This window comes from Zonotrichia albicollis, chromosome 22 (genome assembly GCF_047830755.1).
Source record: "Zonotrichia albicollis isolate bZonAlb1 chromosome 22, bZonAlb1.hap1, whole genome shotgun sequence".
Lineage (NCBI taxonomy): Eukaryota > Metazoa > Chordata > Aves > Passeriformes > Passerellidae > Zonotrichia > Zonotrichia albicollis.
In genome coordinates, this window is record NC_133840.1 from 11,313,836 (window position 1) to 11,333,772 (window position 19,937).

The 19,937-nt window shown below is 50.9% G+C and overlaps 2 protein-coding genes across 4 annotated transcripts in view; one reads left to right on the top strand and one right to left on the bottom strand.

The window, feature by feature from the left end:
* Positions 1-124: 124 nt before the first annotated feature.
* On the bottom strand, positions 125-12,506 carry LOC113460101 (C-C motif chemokine 26). The gene is made up of 5 exons (XM_074556992.1): positions 12,220-12,506; positions 10,488-10,587; positions 7,305-7,429; positions 926-1,037; positions 125-469 (listed from the first exon to the last, which is right to left on the bottom strand). The coding sequence occupies exons 2-5, from the start codon at positions 10,535-10,537 to the stop codon at positions 370-372; spliced, it is 387 nt and encodes a 128-aa protein (XP_074413093.1). The 5' UTR covers positions 10,538-10,587; positions 12,220-12,506; the 3' UTR covers positions 125-369.
* HIP1 (huntingtin interacting protein 1) overlaps positions 11,899-19,937 on the top strand; it is a 44,541-nt gene continuing 36,502 nt past the window's right edge. Inside the window, exon 1 of one of the 3 annotated variants that reach the window (XM_074556987.1) lies at positions 11,899-12,105. In XM_074556987.1, the coding sequence (XP_074413088.1) occupies positions 11,989-12,105 (117 nt within the window). In that variant the 5' untranslated portion in view covers positions 11,899-11,988. Of the gene's footprint in view, positions 12,106-12,182; positions 12,225-19,937 lie in introns of those variants that run through there. The other 2 variants (XM_005493747.4, XM_074556988.1) reach the window with 2 other exon arrangements.

Below are 19,937 nucleotides of genomic sequence, written 5' to 3' on the forward strand. Positions count from 1 at the left end.
TGGGGGACAGCCAGGTGTCACCCCATCATCCACAGACCCTGAGTGTCAGCCCTGACCCCCTTCCAACCATTGCTACACACCCCAGTCTCTGTGGAGCATCCCAAGAACCACTGGGAGAAGTTGCAAGTTTTGCTCCTTTTTATTATACAAAAATAACTTCAACACCTTCAGTACAATGGAGAATGAAAAGTTTCACTGAATATGTCAAATAAATTAAGACCAGCATTGCACAGCCTTCCGTAAAAGAGCTAAACACTGAGTTGAATACCCTGCCAAATTCCCAGGCAATGAGAAAATAGATTATGTCTTGGAGGTGTCCATGAGAGCACATTCCTGCAGAAGTGGTGCTTGGAGAGAGCAGGGTATTGCTTATCCACTGTGCCTATTGTCCTTTAATTGATTCATTATGTCCTTGACCCACTTGTCATTAGGGTTGGCACAGACCAGCTTGTTCTTGATGGTGGTAAATCTGGAAAAGGAAATCCAGTGAGGAGAGGCAAAGGAAAGGAAGACAGAGAGAAGAGTGAGAACACCTGCTCCACGCCAACAGTGACACCCACCAGACACCTCTACAGGCTGCAAAACAGCCCTAGGGAAATGGGGTGGGAGTGACTCCATGTCCTTACAGGTGTCCTGCTCTCTGCACTTAAACTGCTTTGTCCCCAACATCTCTACATCTGGGACACCGTCCTGGCTGGGTCCCCCTATCTGGGGTGAGGGGGGTGACCAGCAAAAGCTCTATTAGCTCAAATCTAATAAGGAGGTTCACAAACTCGCTGTCTAGGATGTGGGATTGCCCTCTGACATGTTCCCAGGCTGTTCGCACATGGGAGAGCCTTGCCCATGTGCTTTTCCATGTCAGGATGAAGTATGATATGGGGTTCCCCTACACTGTCAGGACAAGCAGGGCAGAAGATGTACTTACATCACAGCTGGCTGGGAGCAGTGGCTGCCCGTGGGCACATAATTCTTCACACGGCTCAAGGGCAATGGTCCGGGGTTGTACTCAACACAGCAGGGACCAGAGTGGAGAGAAACTGGAAGAGAAGTTTTCTGTTACATCAGACCAGGAAAAGTGCCAAGGGAAAAGATGAGAAGATTCTCACTGGAGGAAGTGCTGTTCCCACAGTGGGCTCCCACCATAGCCATCTTCCATCAGGGAGCCAAGGTAAGACAGGCTTCTCTTTTCCTACAGCAGATGCTAGTAAGAGAGAGCTGCCAAGCATTACTAGACCTTATACAGCAGACAGAAAGAGGAGACAGTTCCTTGGAGAGATTGGACTCACTTGGAGAGGAGGTGGCCTGGTGGCAGAAGACAACCACAAAAAGTACAGAAAGGGCTGCTGTGAAGGTCTTCATGGTCCTCTTGGGTAGAGGTGAATTGTAGGAGTGAGGCTGGACTGTCGCAGAGTGTCCCTCACTGTTCCTGGTGTGGGATCCCTGGGTTCTGCCCTCTTTATATAGGCAGACAGCAACCAAGGATGGAAACATTGCTGAAATCCATGACACAATGGAAAAAGTGCAGTGTCAAGGATACCACACAGCCTTGCAGAGGAAACCGTCCAGAGCCCTGATGACAGCAGTGTCCTGACACGGCATAGGGTACGATACCATCAGATACCATGGGTGGACACAGAACAGGATATGACCTGTCATTTCATTTCCCGTGACCTAAGGGTTCTGCAGAAAACGTAGAATTGGTAATTTGGAAGATCAGTAGGTGGACCTCTTGCCTAGAAGTCACAGCAGTGGATGAAGGTCAACCATGGTTGTCACGCCCTTGTTTCCCAGAACATCTGCATCATGGACAAACAGGAGATCTCACCTCTGCCATAGCAACTAGAGCGGGGAAAGTCTGAGAGTCAGGCTGACCACCCATGTGCCCACCCAGCCATGCTGGGTCCCACTTGCACTGGGGGCTTCCTCCGTGGGACTCTAAAGGCCATTGGTGCATAAATGTGCTGAGCAGAGGGTGGAGCATGGTGCAATTCCAGATCTGGGCTCCTCTTATGTCCTTGAGCATCCCTTGCAACAAGTCTTTGGGGAACCAGTTCTGCTACATCACAACTTCTCAAATACTAGTGACAGCTAAAATTGTATTCAGTTCTTCATGGACATGGGAATTGGCCACTGATGCCCACAGTGAACTTTAGGAGCTGATGACTATGTTAGCAAAGCAAAGCTGACAAAGATGGTTATTTGATTCCAGCAGTGTAGCACTAGCATCCTCCTGACTCTGCTCTGTCATTGTCCCAGCTGCCAAACAAGCACAGAGAAAAGACTGGTTGATTTAGCATATGTTGCTTAGGATGGGAATGGTGTCTCTGCACTGTCAGAAAAACTGTTGGAAATGTTACATCCCTCCAGAAGGGCTCTGCTGTTTTCCAGACAAAGGTTTGTGGACAAAGCCTCAAGAAAGTGGAGGAAGAGCGAAGTCTCCACAGTGCTAGGAAATGTGTCTGGGTGCTGGGCAACCACAACCACAATGGGAAAGCCACAGGAGCAGACTGCCTTTCCTCATGGTCCAGTAACAAAAGGGGTCTTGCTCCTCTATGGAGGAGGATGATCACAAAATAGAATCCCCCACCCAAAGTGGGTTTCCTTGTAGGAAGCCAGAAGAGGAAATCAAAGGCAAATTAAGATATTGCCTGGAAGGGTGGATTGCAGGCCTGGGGCTCCCAAGTGCTCCAGGGCATGTGATAGATAATCAGCACATCTCAGGAGACTGAACTCCATGGAAAAGTGAGGCACACTCATTGGAGGGTGCAGGGTGCTGTGCCATGGCAGGGTTTGTTTTACACAAAGCTTTTTCTCTCACTACAACACCCTGTACTAAGCATGAACAAAACTGAGCCTGGGTGACACCACACATGATGCCTTGGTGCTAGGGAGATGCAGCTACAAGCCTGGGGAGTGGGCAGCTGAGGAGGACCTGCCCACTGAGCCCTGGGAGCACAGGGCATGTTGCTGGGTTCCTGGAAAGACACTTCCTTAGCAGAGACATACCTGCCCCTTCCCACGGCAGGCAGGCAGGCAGGCAGGCAGGCAGGCAGGCTCCATACAGCCCATGGATTCTCTGCAGCCATCACAGCCCAGTCCCCAGCTTGGGCACATCTGTTCTCTTCTCTGAAGCTCTTTCTCCATGGATTGCTTGCTTTCATCCCAGCTCCTGCTAAGGGGCCAAACTCCCAGAATGAGAGTCAGTTGAGACAGTGAGAATCACGGCTGAGGTTTTACTTGTGAAGAAGACTCAGAATATCCTGCTCCAAACAGCTGACGAACGCAGGATTCTTCTGGGATCCTTCCTGCTCCATGACTTGCCTTGATCTCTGTTCCAAAGCCCATTCACATACTGGGATGAAACCTGGTACCTCCAAGGGCCTGAAGTCCTACCACCATCATGGATCCACTCTCCCCCACACTGCACAGAGTGGGACAAGAAAGGTGTGAGGAGACCGAAAGCCAAAGCTAAGCAATAAAGAGTGCAAGGACAGGGACAAACTGCCAGCATACCTTAGAAGCAGGAATGCTGATGGAGCTTGGTGCGCCACTCCAAGGGACACATGGAACAAAGGATGGAGCAACACAGAGGCACTGCAGTAATTCTCTGTTGAAATCAAAGCAAATATAAAACAAAAGATGGAGTGACACAGCAGTGCTGTGGATAGACTCCATGGAAAACAATGCAGCTAATGAAAACTAAGTCAAAGGAATGATCTAGATAGAAATCAAAAGCTGAACTTTGCTTAACTCAGAAATACATATTATGTTTCTCACCTCTATTTATGCTACTAACTAAATTTAATCAAATTCCACCGAATCTGTAAATGACATCAACTGTAACTTTTATCTTTTCCCAAGAAAATATTATAAATATGGCTGAAGTGGGGAGGGAGGTCAAGAGACTCCAACATTTTTGCGGTCAGTTACTGTCAGTGGCAACCTCTAAACCTGTCACAGTCTTCTCTGAGCAGTGCTAATAAACTGCTCAGTGTGAGTCACAGAATCACAGAACCACAGCATAATTAATGTTGGAAAAGTCCTCCAAGATCAGGTGTCACCAACATCTACTCCTTCCATCCCCTGCTCTTTCCATTTCTGCCAATACATTCAGAAACAAACTTGCACAAATTCCCATTGAGACCAACCCTACACCGTTCTGACACATCTCCACACAGGGACCAGAATAAAACTGAGAGGAGGAGAACAGACTGAGGAATGAGCTGGAGCCTCCTCGCTGATGGCTCACACAAACACAGCCCAGCTCAGAGCAGCTTTAGTTGAGTGTTCAGGATGTTCCACAACATTCAGCTACAGGTTTGATCGAAATGTCAAGATTTGTTTTGAAAAATCAGTATTTTATAGCAGGAATATAACCATTGTGCCTCAACATTGTCAATGAATTCTCTCTCCTTTCAGATACACCTTGCTGTATTTCCTGCTTCCATTCAACCAAAAGGAATTTTTGGAGGTTTCGACACCTCTGTTATTTCCCCTATTCACTGTTTTCCTCAACTTTGTTCCTTCTGATTCTGTATTCTTGCTCCTTCCTACCAAGACAAATAATGCAAACCTCTAAATATTTTGATTTCTAAAACCTCCTCCATACTATTCATCCTAAATAGTGGCTATTTATGGAGTCTATAAAACCTCCGCCTTATGGTGTGCTTCAGCTATAGATAGAAACCAAACACAGTATCTTTGGATCCATCACCAGGACAGGCTGGGGATGTGGGAGGAAACCTCTGCTCAACCCTGAGGGTAGCCTGCTCCACCACACCACCTCCTGGCTGGACCATGTCTGGGGGATCACTTTGTCACAGTGCTCCTGGGAGCTGCTGGATCACTAATGTGGGAAACTGGGTTTAACTGTGAGCAAACCAGTTGGAAACAGAAAGAAAATGCCTGGGGCCAGTGATCCCAGGGTGGTGCAGCTCCAAGCAAGATCTCAGATGAGAAGAAGTATTTTCAAGAAGAATTGAGACTTTCCACATTGAATTGAAGTCTGCAAGATTATAAGTGGCCTAGAAAGAGAGACAACGCGAATACTCACTGCCCCAGAGCAGGAGCCACGGATTATTCAATGGAGTGGGCAAGAGGAAGGTTCAAAAGGAACAGAAGGAGGCAGCTCTTCACATGAGGAGCTCCTTGCCAAGGGACATGGTGAGGACAAGGAAATTTTCTTGAGTCTGAGCTTGGATTCCAGGGTGATAAGCTTGAGAAGATTTGGAAAATGAGAATGGTTGGAAGCTGGGAGCACACTCCAGGGTGCAGTACAAATATTGATCTGTCTCTTCAAGGGGTCTGCTGTGACCAGATCTAGAGGTATCAAGGCTGATGTAGATGGATCCTTAGTCTACATCCTCTGTGACTGTTCTTTGATTCTCCAGGACCATTGGTCCAACAAAACCATCAGGGCTACAGAGCAGCTTACGAAATTGCATTGAAATCCCTGGACTGAAATCTACAGGCACACCAGGATGTGCCTCCATAGAAATGTTTTTGATAAATGTCAGCAGAAAGACTCCAATAGTTTCTAAGCACACAGCAAGGCAGAAATAAATTGCTGCAGTCCATGCAATTTTCCAAGACAAACTTAGGGCACCTATAAAAGCTTCACTTTGTGACCAGGAGTCTAAAAGAGCAGGATGTGGCTGGATGCCATGTTGGAATGTGGCCCTCACAGAAATGTGGTGGTACTTCCTAGGACAGCCAAATGATGCCTCTGCCACAACTCCTTTGTTTCCCCAACAATGTCCTCAGTACTGAGCAGCAACTGGCCTGGAGCAGATCAGGACTTGTCCAGCAGCTGCAGCACAGCATGACAGGTTTAGCCACAGTTCAGAGAAAGGAAAAGAAAACCATTTGGTGTTGGGTTTGAGACGGGTAGCACCTGAGGCTGCCGAGTACCAGAGTGACAGCTGCATTGTCCTTGCACACTCTGCCGCCTGTTGTCAGCAGCTGGAGGTACAGGGGACATCTGCAAGTAAGGCCATAGAGTTGCAGGAATCCTGAGAACAACATTTGACAAGAGTACTGGTCGATGTTGGATCATGGAAAAACATAGAAATCATGGAGTCATTCAGGCTGGAAAAGACCTCTAACATCATTGAGTACAGCACTGCCAAGGCCACCACTAACTGTAGCCCTAAGCATCACATCTCTATTTCTGTTAAATCCCTCCAGGGATGGTGACTCCACCACTGCCCTGGGCCGCCCATTCCAATGCTCGACCACTCTTTCAGTGAAAAAATTTTCCTTAATATCCAACCTGAACCTCCTTTGGTTCAACTTGAGGTGTTTCCCCTTGTCATATCACTCGTTCCCTAGGAGCAGAGCCTGACCCCCACCTGGCTCCACCCTCCTGCCAGGGAGTTGTAGGGAGCCAGAATGTTTCCTGTATCATAAAGGGAAGACAGGGATATACTGGCTCTCCACATTCATGCTCATGCCCTGCTGCAGTACCTGCCTTGTGCTCTCCCAAGACTGCTCTGCAATGAGCAAACAGCTCCCACACTCAACTCTGCACACCCCAAGTCTCACACAGAAATCCTTTCCTCAGTAATCCAACTCTGGCAGCCAAAGCTCCCAATACAGAAATAAAGGAAGAATTAGGAAGAATTTATTCACAGAAAGGGTTATCAGACATTGGAATGGGCTGCCCAGGGAGGTGGTGGAGTCATCATCCCTGGAGATGACTGGATGTGACACTCAGTGCCATGGTCTAATCGACATGGTGGTGATCAGTCATAGGTTGGACTTGATGATCTCAGAGATCTTTTCCAACCAATTGATTCTGTGAAATCAGGCTTGCCATGTCCTGCCTTGGAAGAGACCTGGGCTTGGTGGGGTGCTCTGTTGGGAGTTTGGCTGGCTAAGGACTGGAAAAGTACAAAACCGTGGCTAATTCCAAGTCCTGCACCTGCTAGATAGCGTGTTCTTGGGGCCTAGCTGTAGTAGGATAACAAACAGTGAAAGAGACATGAGAAAAGAGAGATGTAACCCCTAAGGAATGAGGAAGAGTTCATGGTATAGTTTAACCAATAGATTGCTTGGCTTACAGAATATTCATAAGCTTATTATTTGCTGTATAAGTGTTTGATACTTTCTTCAATAAACTGGACCTGAAGGACTTGAGGGACCGGGAGCAGACCTGAGGGCCTGTGATGAACCATATGGTGTCCTGGTCCCCTTTCTTCGACAGTGCTCCAGCTGGACCTGCTGGCCATGCCAAGGGGACGCTGTGCAGCAAGTGGCAAAAACACTTCCCACCTCCAGGTCCTGCTCATGAGCTGGTTTCTCACCTAAGCATTTGCGCCTGCAGCCCAGTGTCCCAGTGGAGTTCAGGTCTTCTCCTGTAGATCCAACTGGAAACCTCTTCAGCTTTGCTTTTGAATTCTTAGGCAAGCAGAGGCAGTTGCTGAGGCTTCTGTGCAAAAAACACAGCAGATGATGTTCTGGGGTTACAGCCCTCCTTGTAACACCTGGGCAAGTAGGAAACCTAGAGAGGACAGAGGTGAGGGCCCCACTGGACCTCAAGCACCTTAGCCAAGCAGTCCTCTCCAAGACCCTCTCCCAGTCCCAGACTGTTCACCTGCAATGCTCTCCCAAGACTCCAATGCTCTCCAATGCTCTCCCAGGTCCTGCACCAAGACTGTCCCTGCCCCACATAGCAGTCCAGGGTCTCTTTGGGAGCACAAGCAAAGACTCAGCAGCAACATCTGTTTGCCAAAGCATTCAAAACATGGGATCAAAAGATGAAAATTCTCCCCATGCTCCCATGCCTGCTCCTCCTGGCACAATCTTTGCTTCCCAAGGACCCTCCTGCTGGGTCTGGGCCACTACCCTGCCCTTTCCAGCTGGGTACTTTGGCTCACAAGTTTTTATCCCAGAGTCCAGAAAATTATCCCATCACCAGGGCAGAGCTGCATCTGGGGCTGCAGGATTTGGTTTATGGAAGGCCTGACATAGCCACTGCCCTTTCAAGACACGGCCCCAGGAATTGCTCCTCTGCTTGGGTGTGATCAGGATGGTGTGCCTTGGAATGTGTAAAGGGCCTACTGAAGGGGATCCATTTTTCCCACCTCCAAGGGTGAAACAGCAGGATCTTAGCACAGCCCACTCTGGCACAGCCAGCGAGATAACAGAGGAAGGACTGTGGAGCTCTGTGATTCTGTTTTCCTCTTGAAACAAGGAGGATCTGTGCTCTCCCTAAGCCCAGGCCAGGCCACAGGAGGATGATGTGTGTTGCAGCAGCACCCTGGGACTCTCCAGCTCTGGCTGGGGAGGGAATTGTAAAAACAAACTCCAGCTCCCAGCCCCTGCAAAAGGAGCATCCCTGAGCCCCAGACAGGGCCCATAGCCCCTGCAGTCCCTTCTGGCCCCTCTCCTGCCACTCGTCCTTCCCCTTTGGGTTAAGGATGTCCTGACAGAATGGGAGCAGACCCTTTGGGTCCTGTGGACAGGAGCCTCTGGGCATGGGGCAGGAAAAGGAAACTGCCCTACAGAACCCTGCAACAGGGGAAGGATGAGCTCCAGTCCCACCTGCCTGGCCTGTGCAGCACTTGATGGGTGCCACATACTGCTCAGCAAAAAAGAAGAGAGGGCACACATTGTCCTCTCCATGTCCAGACAATGTCTGTCCCCATACAGGCCAGACACTCCTATGAAGGGCTCTGCCATCACCCTTCAGTCCAGCCTCTTGGACAGGAGTGAGGACAGAGCATTCAGAGCAGGTGAACCCCAGCCATGGCTTCCAAAAAGGACCTGCTGGGGAGGAAGAGCTCAACCTGCTCTACCTCCATACCCTGTTCAGTTTCAGCCCTTCCCCATTATCTCCCCGTGGAACCTGAGACAGGGGAACAGACGCTTCACAAGAACAGCTCTGTGCCTCCCCCTCTCAGCTACCTGAAAACAAGGCATCCTCTCCCACTGGAAAGGAGCCTCTCAAATCCCTGCAAAGCCCCACAGCATGTTCCAGCAGAGATGCTGCATGAATGGGCCAGCCCAGGGTGGTCTGACCAGCCGCTCATGGGCTGGATCCCAGTTCCATCCTGTTACAGCCCATTCCTGGGGGAGGCAGGAGCAGCCAGTAGAATCAGCCTGTTCTGTCCCATATCCAAGCACCATCCTCTGCTCCTGCCCAGGTCCCAGAGTGAGCACTGACCCCTGGCTAGGGAAAAAGAGGTTGTGGCTCTGCTCTTCAGCAGGAGGGCATAGCTACACCAGGCCTCAGCCTAGTGGTCCCTTGCCATGGGTTCCAGGAGCAGGATGTTCTGAGCGAGGTGGAGAGTGGCAGAGGTCAACAAGGATACCGCTGTCCTTTGTCCAGTGCTCTCCTTTGCTCTTCCTTTCATCCATCTCTATTCAGGAATGACATAATTTCTTCAATTATTAATCATCTTGCTGCAACAGTGGATGAATCAAACCCATTAAACCTCCCCTGGGAGCAGCCCCAAGGAAGGAGGCAGGTTTCCAGAAAGTACATTAAGGACAATGCAGACAGGCAGTCGAGACAAGCCACAGTGGGAGGAATGGCCTTGCTGCTCTATGAAGGCCATTTCCCATCAGCTGGGATTTGATATCCAATGCACAGGGACTGGGAAGGCCTGTGATGCAAACAGCCTGTCGCATACCCTGCTGGGCAGCTCCAGGAAGGTCCTGGTGTGGCAATTATTTCAGCTGAAAAGCCACAATAGAGAGATATGCTGGGAGAATTGCTTATACAAGAGCTCCTGACAGCCCACATGCTAAAAAGCTGTTTCCAGATTGCCCCATCATCCCAGCACAGCTCCTCCCCACCTGGAGCAAAGTCATTGATTTGTTATGATCTGCTTTTAAGGATGCAGGAACCCAGCTGGCACAACCCCAGCACAGCCCATTTGCCGTACCTGGGGATTCAGTTTTCAGTCCCTTCACAAAAAAAAAAAAAAAGTAATTTCTCCCAGTATTGCAGAAATGTTCCAAGTGAGAAATTCGCCTCTGGAATAGGATGGTAGTCCTGGTCAAAATTACAGGAGTCATCAATTCACCAGGTTGAGAGAATCCCAGAATTGGGTTGGAAGAAACGTAAAGCTCATCCTGTCACTGAAACAGCAGGAAAAACACAACCTTTCCAACAAATTTTAATGTTAGAGAACTCAAGCATTATTTTATTCTGGCCAGGATGATATTCTGGCCAGATTGTGCAACAGAAGTAATTTCATCCACACACTGGATTGTGCAAAGAAAATATTTCCATCACACGTCTCTTTTCTAGACTTTTCACATAGTTATACAGTCAAAACTCAGAGAGATGAACTGGTTCAATGTTTATTGGTCCCAAGTTACACAGTTCTTAGAATTTGGTTTCCTATTGGTTATTGATCCCTTCACCTTAGCTGCTAATCAAGTCCTCTTTCTTCTCTTATGATCTTTTTCCAGACCAAGTGTCTCCAACACACCAAGGAAGGATGTTCAGGTGTGGATGTTCATTAATAGTTGCTTACCTCTTGTGCATCCTCTGGTGGCTCCCAGTCCCTCGAGATGTTAAGCTCATCAGGTCTTGCCCAGGGAACAGTCTCTTGAAAAGAAACTTCCATTTCCTTCCTGGGCAAAGATGAACAAAACCCCTGATTAAAAAAAAAAAAGCTAGTTCAAAAACTTAGAAGTTGTATCGTTTCCAACAATCCTGTTCCACCCGCTGCCATGGGCACACCGTCTACTACACCAGCTTGCTCCAAGCCCCGTGCAATGTGGCCTGAATAACTTCAGGGATGGGGCAGCCACAGCTTCTCTGGGCAACCTGTGCCAGGTCTTCAACCACCCTTACAGCCAAGAACTCCTTCCCAATATCCAATCTAATTCTACAAAAATCTCTGATCCAAGTGACAGCACCAGAGACACAGGCTCAGATCAGGTTATAATAAAACACAGTCCAGCTGTTCAGGGGAAGCAAAATCCTTCTGTCACCTCTGCTCTCTTCTTTTTCAGACACCTGCAACCTCATTTTGCCCCTCTGTCAATGCTACACTCTTCCTGCTGGGCTCTGCCAGCTGTGCCTGCAGCACCCCCCCTCCAGAGCTCCCACCCCCAGCCCGGTTCCACCAAGGCAACGCCTCACACAGCCCTTCCGCAGGCTGCCGGGGCCCTGCTCGCGCTGACAGAGCCGCCTCCCCACCGCCGGCCCCAGGCAGGGCTGGGAAGCCACGAACACCCCGAGTGCCACTGCCCGGGGGCTCAGCTCCGAGAGGGGCCGGGCTGCACCTGAGACGGGCAGCAAGGAGGGGACAGCGGTGCCGGGTCACCCCCGTGGTCACACTCTGGCCTCGGCTGAGGGGCCGCAGACTCGCAGGCCGCACGGACAACCTGTAAGGACCCCCGCGGCCTGCGGACCCGAATGGCTCAGCCGCGGCTCAGAGCCGTTGGACAGCGGCGCCCCGGGCCCGGCGGACCCCGCGGCGGTGCCCCGTACACGGCCGAGCCCTTCCCGGCGAGCCCCGAGCGCGGCCCGATCTCCCCGAGGGCCCGGCATCAGCGGCATCGCCATCGCCGCCAGGGGGCGCCGCGCCCCGCTCCGGTGAGGGGCGGGGCGGGACACCGACATCTGAGCGGCAGGGCCCTGAGCCAATTACAGCAGGGGACCACGCGAAGGCGTGGCCGCAGAGCCTGGGTGGGCGGTGCTAAGAGCGCGGCCCCTTAAGGCGGAGCAATGGGCAGGGGACTCTTGGGGGACGGGAGCTAGCGTTGACTGGCGTTCAGATGAACCAATGAGCTTGGCGGTTGCCACGCAGGGGCTGGGCCTCCCGGCTGCTCCTCCCCAGGGGCGACGCCGGGAACCAATGAGAGCGAGAAATCGCACCAGCAGGCGGAGCTGCGGGTGGAAGGGTGGCGCCCACGGGGCGTGCCCCAGCGTGAGTGGCAGGTGGGCGGGCCAATGGCGCGGGGCCCGCGCGGCGGCGGCGCTGCGCGGGACGGCGGGGCCGGGGCGGTGGCGGGCCCGGGGCAGCCATGGACCGCGTGAGCAGCACTATGAAGCAGGTGTCCAACCCGCTGCCCAAGGTGCTGAGCCGGCGGGCGGGCGGCGGCGGCCTGGAGGCGGAGCGGGAGAGCTTCGAGCGCGCCCAGGTGCGGGCAGGACAGGGCGGGGCGGGGGATGCGAGCGGCGAGGAACCGAAGGTGGCAGCTGAGGGGGCCGGGCCAGGCTGCGGCGCGGTGCGATGGGAACGGTCCGCCGGGTACCTGGGGTGGGTACAGCGGGGCGCGGCCGTGCCAGGCGGGCGGGGTTAGCCAGGGTGGGCGCAGTCAGCCAGGTGAGCCGGGGCGGATACAGCTCCCGTTGCCCAGCAGGTTGGTGCTGGCACAAGTGGCGGTGCTTGGGCGGGTGGGCGCGTCCGCGCCGGGCGGGCTGGGCTGGCTCCAGTGGGCAGGGCTGGCCAGATGGGTGGAGATTGACGGTCGGGGCGGGGCTGGCCCCACCCTCCCGGGAGGGCCGTGGGTCGCAATGGGGGGACAGGGATGGGGACCCCCCGGGCCCCGTGGCTGGGGCTGAATCCTGGCCTTAGAAGAGCACCCGGGGACATCAGGGTGCGGTGGCACCCGGGTTGCTCCAGCCCAGCAATGTCCGGTCAGCCTGGCCTCCCCGCCAGCGGAGCTGGGGAACATTCACCCGCTGGCCTGAGCTGCTGGGTCTCCAAGCCCAGCCACAGGCGGGCATCATGCCCAGGACAGTGCCACCCTGTCCTTGGAACCATCCTGAGCACGCATAGCCTGTGTCTTCACTGGCTGGAGGGGACATGGAGTGGCTCTTTGGCCAGTCACCCCACGGGGTTCTGCTCTGGTGGCACTCAGGGACCCCAGGTGTGGACAGGGTCTGTCCCTGCAGGTGGCTCCTGGGAAGAGGCACTGATATGTTGAAAAGCAGACAGAATTTGCTCCTCAGCAGCATCCAGAGTATCTGGATGGGGCCCTTCACTCAGATTGTAGGTGATGGATTGGTGTCCTGCACAAAGGAAAGGTGGCAGCCAAGCTGGAGGGGTGGCAGGAGTGCTTTGGTGGAAAAAGCTGGTGATTTGGGGAAAGGATGTGCTTGGAGCAGCTGGGGATACGCCTGGACAAGGCATGGGGAAGTGAAGAGGGATGGCAGCAGAGGGAGATGGGGACAGCTTGGCTGTGCTCCATGACCAGGGATGGAAAGTACCAGTGAAGCAGAGCTGTCCAGACCTACTGCAGGAGAGGAAGGGAAACTGAGGCAGAAGCAAGGGTAGAAGTGGGACCAGTGGGAGCAGACTTGGATGGGCCCAGCATGGGAACAGCAGGTGAAAGATGGCTTAGGGATGGAATCAACATCAAGGATCATGTCTGAGGAGGTTTTGCAGGAAGAAAACCCACCAGGCTTTGAAGTTGGATGCAGGATCATGTGCAGGGCTCTGCTCACCTTCCTGCTCAGGTTACCTCAGGCATCAATTATTTACTCATACTGCTAAAGGTAGGAATGGAACTGGTTTGCTCCTGGAACCTTGTGGCTCCTTGTGTCAGCAGCAGCCCTGTGGGCCTGGAGCTCTTTCAGGCTCCCCCTGCACTCATGGTTTCCCGGGAGGGGCCGAGTGGAGGGGGCAAGCTGGATTTCATCTTCCTCATCTGATTTCCAGACTGATGACACAGCATGGCCTTGTCTGGCTTTTCCTTCTTCTGTGCTTCAGCTCCACACAATTCCCTTTCTAACTCATTTTCTTTTCATCATGTTTTTTTTTTTTTTTTTTTTTTTTTTTTCATAATTCTCTCTCTGCAGTTTAGAGAACTTGCCAGGCACCCCTTAGGTCTTGGTCATACAGTTTTTGTCCAACTTCTTCTTTCTGAGGTATTTTTAAGAGAAACTTTGTGGGTTTGGGGTTTTTTCTGTTTGAAAGTGACTTATTTTAAGAAAACTTTCATCTATTAAATGGCTTTAAAATGAAAAATTTCCCTGTGTTTTCAGCAGGTACAGACTCCTTCCCTCCCCTCCAATCATGGCTGTCTCAGGGCAGCAGCACATGCATTGCAAAGCCTATTTTGGGCTAAAAGGGCGGAAAGTGTGTCCAAATGGGTCTTTGGGGAGCCTGAGGAACACCTGCTTGGGTTGGCAGCACCTAATTTCTGTGGTCTGAGCTCAGTCTGGAAGAACAAGAGCACCCTACGAAGCTGTGGTGGTGGTAGGACACCCCCGTAGTGGGGAGGTCTGGTGGTGTGATGTTCCTGTGGTGGTGGTAAACAGGTGCTGGAGTGCTTCCATGGTGAGGGGATATTTTGATGGTGGAAAGCTTCCATTACATTGCACAACGACTCTGCCCTGACAACCTTCATCTGTTGGCTTGCAGACAAACAGGAATAAATTTCCTGGTGGCCTCTCTTCTGCTCCTACAGTTGTTCAAGTATCTTGATTTTCCTGGGAGTGCAAATGTGGGAAACCTGAGGACATGCCCAGATGTGCTGTTCCTTTCATGCTGTCCTTGCTGCCTGCTGGGCAAGAGGAGCTCAGGAAGAACAAGACACAGCCAAGGACTCCCGTCTTCCTTTTCTGTTAATGCTGATGGTTTTCTTAGGAAGTTGAGCAATGGGAACACCAAATCCTGCAGTTCTGCTGCCAACAGGATGAGCTGGGTGCAGCCCTGCCATGGGAGTATGAGTGTTGCAGTGAGTGTTCCCACTTTGCTGGTGTTTCATGTGGTGATTCACCATTCATCACCTCAATCTCGGCACAAATCTTTGGGCACAGCAAAGGTCACCAACAGAGGAGAAAAAACACAGAAAGTGAAAATTCTGCCATATTTTAAGATAAATGTTTCTGTTTCATATGGTGTCTAATGTTTGCGTTCCCTCCAAGTTCTCCTGGTTGGATAAAGGGGCATGTCCTGGAGCTGGAGCTCTGCAGGAAAGGTCTTCTTTGTTTGGGGTAGTGCTTGGGATCTTCCCTCCTTGGGACCTTCCTTCCTTCTTCCTCTTTCCACGCTGTAATTGTCCACAGCTGACATCTTTGTGCCATCATGGAGCCAAGGACTGAAATTCCTTCTGTGCTTAACCAGTTGGCAAAGACTGGATGTTCAACAATCAGATGAGCTGAAGTGTTGAGGGTGAAATCAGAGCTGGAAGGACACAGGACTTCAGCAGGGCAGGGATGATGCTCCAGGGGTGATGTCCCAGGTTCTTCTGCTCCTTCACTGATGTTTTGGACTGCCATGGGATATTTCCCTTCATTCCCAGCAGGGCATCAGTGCAGGTGCAACTGCAGACTCCCAGAGGTGGTACATGACATTCCCAAGCAAAGCAGCAGCCGACTCCTGGAAGGCTGGAGGTGTGGAAAGATCCTTACACAGCTCAGCTCTTCCTGCACCAATCTGTTCCTTCTTTTTGTAAACTCATCACTGGATGGGGCAAAAATGCTCTGACATCAAAATTGAGAGAAGTGCCCTTGAAGTTGCAGCAGGACATGCCCTGATCTTTTGTCCTTGTCCTTGTCCCTGCCCTGTGGGTTTTGGGTGGAAGGGAGGCAGCATATTGTGGTGGTGTGTTATCATCTCCTGGGCTGCAAAGTCACCAAATAATTCTCTTGTGTCCCCCATCCTGAGCACTGCTCCAGTGCCCAGCTGAGCTCCATCAGGAGCCATCATGTCCCACACCACTGCAGGCTGCCCTGCCCTGAGTCCGTGCTGTGCCCCAGGGATGAGGACACGAGGTGGAGACAGTGCCTGGAGCTGTGGAGGAGCTGCAGAAATTCCATGTTTGTTTCCCAGAGCTCATGGCTGCTGGAGCTTTGTACCAGCCAATGAGGCTGCATGGCCAGCATGGTCCCTGCCATAGGGACAATTCCAAGGGTGGTCCATCCTGACAAGGGTGAGGGTTGGGAGGAGACACTTCTTTAAAATTTCTGCTGAAAATCTAAACATCTTACATTTTAGGTTCTTTGGCTGCAGTTTTTTTTCTGGGAAATTCAGGGAGTAGCAAAGGGGAACAGACACCACTTGGACTGCCCACAGGTGCCACTACCTCTGGCACATTTACACACTGGGTCCTTAGGACTGTGTGCAACAATAAAAGCAATTGATGACTCAGAAATTACCCTGCAAAGACATATTTGCAGCAGAAGGTGATTGCTGGCAACGTCTCCTCTCCTGCCATCAGAGTGCCCAGGGTGGTGCTGGGGATATCAGACTCTCCTGCTCAGGATTTCCCAGTGGGAAAGTGTGGCATTTCCATGTCAGGGAGATGCAAAACTCTGAATGCAGCTGATGCTACATCTCCTCAGGAAGGTTTTAATGTCCTTAGTATGAGCCATCCCTCAGTCGCTGCAAAGCTGGTTTGCTCCCTACCTTGCTGCTGGAGGAGCCTTCTCTAAAACCAGATGCAGAGAGATGATGCAAAAGAAAAAGTATTAGGTGCAAATAAAATGGATTTTTTTTCTTCCCTCAGTGTCAGTTAATAAATCCTTTTGATATGTTATCCCAACTTTTTCACAGCCAAATGCAGGTTAAAAGCAGCTTTGTGCCCATCCTGTCCCTGCCATGGGCTGTGCCACCTCTGGACTGCCATCACAGCCCCATTAATGCAATTCATCCTTTTCTCCCATCATTCTTATAAGTGGGAATATGGTCCTGTGTCTTCCAAACACAGCAACCCAGCTGATTTCAGATCGGACCCAGCTCGGTCCAACTCACAGTTGCAAAGGAAATACCATTTACTACTGAAAAAAACCCAATTTTTGTGGCTCAGATGCTGCAACCACCAGCAGTTTTGCCAAGAAATTCAGTTCTTACACAGGAAATGAGGCTCCTTTCAAAGCACCAGAGTGGGGCTATATATATACAGCCTCTCTGAAAAGATATTTAAAGAAACATATTGACACTAGCAAGAACAGGAAAAAATAGCTCCTGGCTGTGGGGAGTGAGGGCTGATGGCAGCTGAGCCCATCCTGGGGGAGTGGGTGGTGCAGGGAATTCATTCATGGCCCTTTCATCTCCAGGAAAAGGAACTCCTGGGGTTGGTGCTGTGTGAACCCCCGTGCTTTTGGTCTCCTGGCTTTTACTAGGAACTAGAGGTGCTGGGGATTGAATGCAACTTCAGCAGTGAGGTAATGAGTCATCTTGTCTCTTTTCAGAGAGTCCCTCTTAGAAACTTATTTCCATCCCCAGGGAAAGAAAATAGTTTGCCTTGTACCAGATATGGGGCTGCTTTTCTCATTAGTACATGCAGGGATGGAGGAGTTTAGGAGTTTTTTTTTAGATATAGAAATATCTATTTTAGATGCAGAAATATCTGAGTTTTTTAATGTGGGGATTGATTCCAGAAGCAGCTAAGCCTCAGGAGGATGAATAGATTTGGTGCTGAAAGTACTGCCGCTGAGTCCAGGAGCTTCTGTAGCTGGGAAAACATGATGGGTTTGGACCACCAGGTGGCAAGGGGGGACCTTGCCCTGAATTGCACCAGAGGCTGAGTTGGAAGATGGGGATGCTGGGGGATGTTGCTGCCCCAAAAACCCCTTTCCCTCTCATTCAACATGTATTTCCCCACCAAGGATGTCCTGTGGTAGGGTTGCAGGGGGTTTCTTGCCCTCTGAAATGTATCCAGTTTAACTCCATCCATCTGCAGAGCTGAAGAGAAACAGCCAGGAAAGCAGAGTTTTCACTAAATTCCCTATCAGAGGACTGAGTGTGGTCCCCTCTGCTGCCCCTGGCCATGACCCAAGTCCAGCAGTTGGGAAGGGCATGTAGGATGTGGGCATCTGTCATGAGGAGGGGGTGACTCATGCCAGCTTTGCTCTCCCAGAAGAAAAAACCTCTGAATAGGGGCTGGAGCTGCACAAGGGACAATTTTGGCTGAAAGATTGAGAATCCAAGGATGGGGAAAAGGTGCCCATTGCAGCCCATTGCATCATCCCATGTACGTGCCATGCGGCCGGGATGAGCATCACCTGCTCCAGCACTGTCTGGCACATGGCACTGCAGCACAAGCTCCAGCACCTGGGTTCTGTGCTCATCCTCATCCCATCACCCTCTGCTGGCTCTTTACCCTCTGGACCTGGGACAGAGGGTCAGCAGCTGGGACTCATACAGCAGCATGAGGGCTGGAGGAAGGGCTGGATCCTGGCCCTCATCCCTGCCACCAGCTTGGCTGATTTATTTTGCAGTCACCAAATAAGAAAACTTTCTGGGGACAGCCTGTTCCCTGGGTGAAATAGGGGAAATAGCAGAAATAGGCAGCACAGCCGGTGCTTTAGCCCGGATGTGCAAGTCCAGCCCACGGCTGGAATACATGGTGTGCTGTTCCAGGCTAATCACAGGGCAGACTAAATTATCCCAGTCCACTGTAGAAAGGTGAATTATTCTCTCAAAGGTGTACACAGACACTGATTAGTTTATTATGGACTCACCGAGAGGGTTGGGTTGGAAGGCACCTCTAAAGTTCAGCTACCATGGGCAGGGACACCTTCCTAGACTAGGTGCTCCAAGAGAGAGACCAGGTTGCTCCAAGTCCTGTCCAGCCTGGCTTTGGACAATTCCAGAAATTAAAGTCGAGCTGTTGGAGTGAGTCCAGAGGAAGCCACAAAGATGTGCTGGGGCCTGGAGCCCCTCTGCTCTGGAGACAGGCTGAGACAGATTAGAGTGTTCACCTGGAGAAAAGAAGGCTCTGGGGAGATGTTAGAGCCCCTCCAGTGCCTAAAGGATCTCCAGGAGAGCTGGAGAGAGACTTTGGAGATGGGGCTGGAGTGACAGGACAGGGGGAATGGCTTCAGAAAGACAGAGGGTGGATGGATATGGGATTCTGGGAAGAATTCCTGGCTGTGAGGGTGCTGAGGCCTTGGCACAGGTTGCCCAGAGAAGCTGTGTCTGCCCCATCCCTGGAAGTGTCTAAGGCCAGGTTGGATGGCACTTGGAGCAGCCTGGTCATCTTTCTAGTGGAAGGTGTCCCTGCCCATGGCTGGGGGTAGAACTGGGTGATCTTTAAGGTCCTCTCCAACCCAAACCCCTCCAGTATTCTGTGCTATGTGAGTTCACGCTTTCCTTGTGCTCTTTAGGCCCAGTGGGCCATGACTGCTGAGCTCTCCCCACTGATGCCATCCCCTGTTTTCTGGGCTCTTAGGAGGAGAGGGGCCAATTCCTGGGTCTCCCTGGGGTTCTGGCACAAGCACCTTGTAAGACAGTTTGCACTTACGAAACCCTGTGTTCTTGTTCACTTCCATGACAACATGGAAAAAAACTATTTTCCAGCCAGCATCTACTAATTCAAATAAAGCACAATGCCACTCAAGAGTGCTGAGCTGCTCACATCTGTCTTTTATTCCAATAAAAGAGACAAATGGTGACAATAAGCAGCAAGTCTCCAGGCTGGCCCTGCTGAAAGAGGCCACTTCTCCCAAAAGGTCCCTTTCTCTGATGGAAGCTTCCTCTTTCCTGCATGGCAAGCACTTAGCACAAGAGGACTAAACACCCACCGGGGAGGGGCACAGGCTGATAGTGTTAAACTGGGATTTAGTGTCATCACACGTGTAGGAATGTGTTTTTTTGTTGATGGAGTGATAAAATTATTTTTTGTTTTTTAAAAAAGGAAAAAAGTTTAAAAGTTTTTTTTTTAATTAGGGAGAAAGATACTTCATAAAGCTTTAGGGTCTTTTCTTCAAACTTAAAGATAGTTAATTGGACAGAAACTGAGAAAGAAACAGAAAAGGTCTCACTTAAGTAATTTATTAGAAAAAGAAGATAACAAAAAGAAATAATTGTTATTATGAGGTGTTTTATTAGGAGTAAGAGCTTTTTGTCTTAGTTTTTTTTTTGTAAAGAGTTTTGTTATTTTGCTTTTTGTTAAAACTTTTTTGTTTTCAACACTGCCACAGAAGCCATCCTGCTAATTTTATGCCATCTGAAGTAGCTGAGCTATCTTGAGTGTGATATAGATCTCCAAGAGCTTATAAGACCTGGCTTGAAAACACC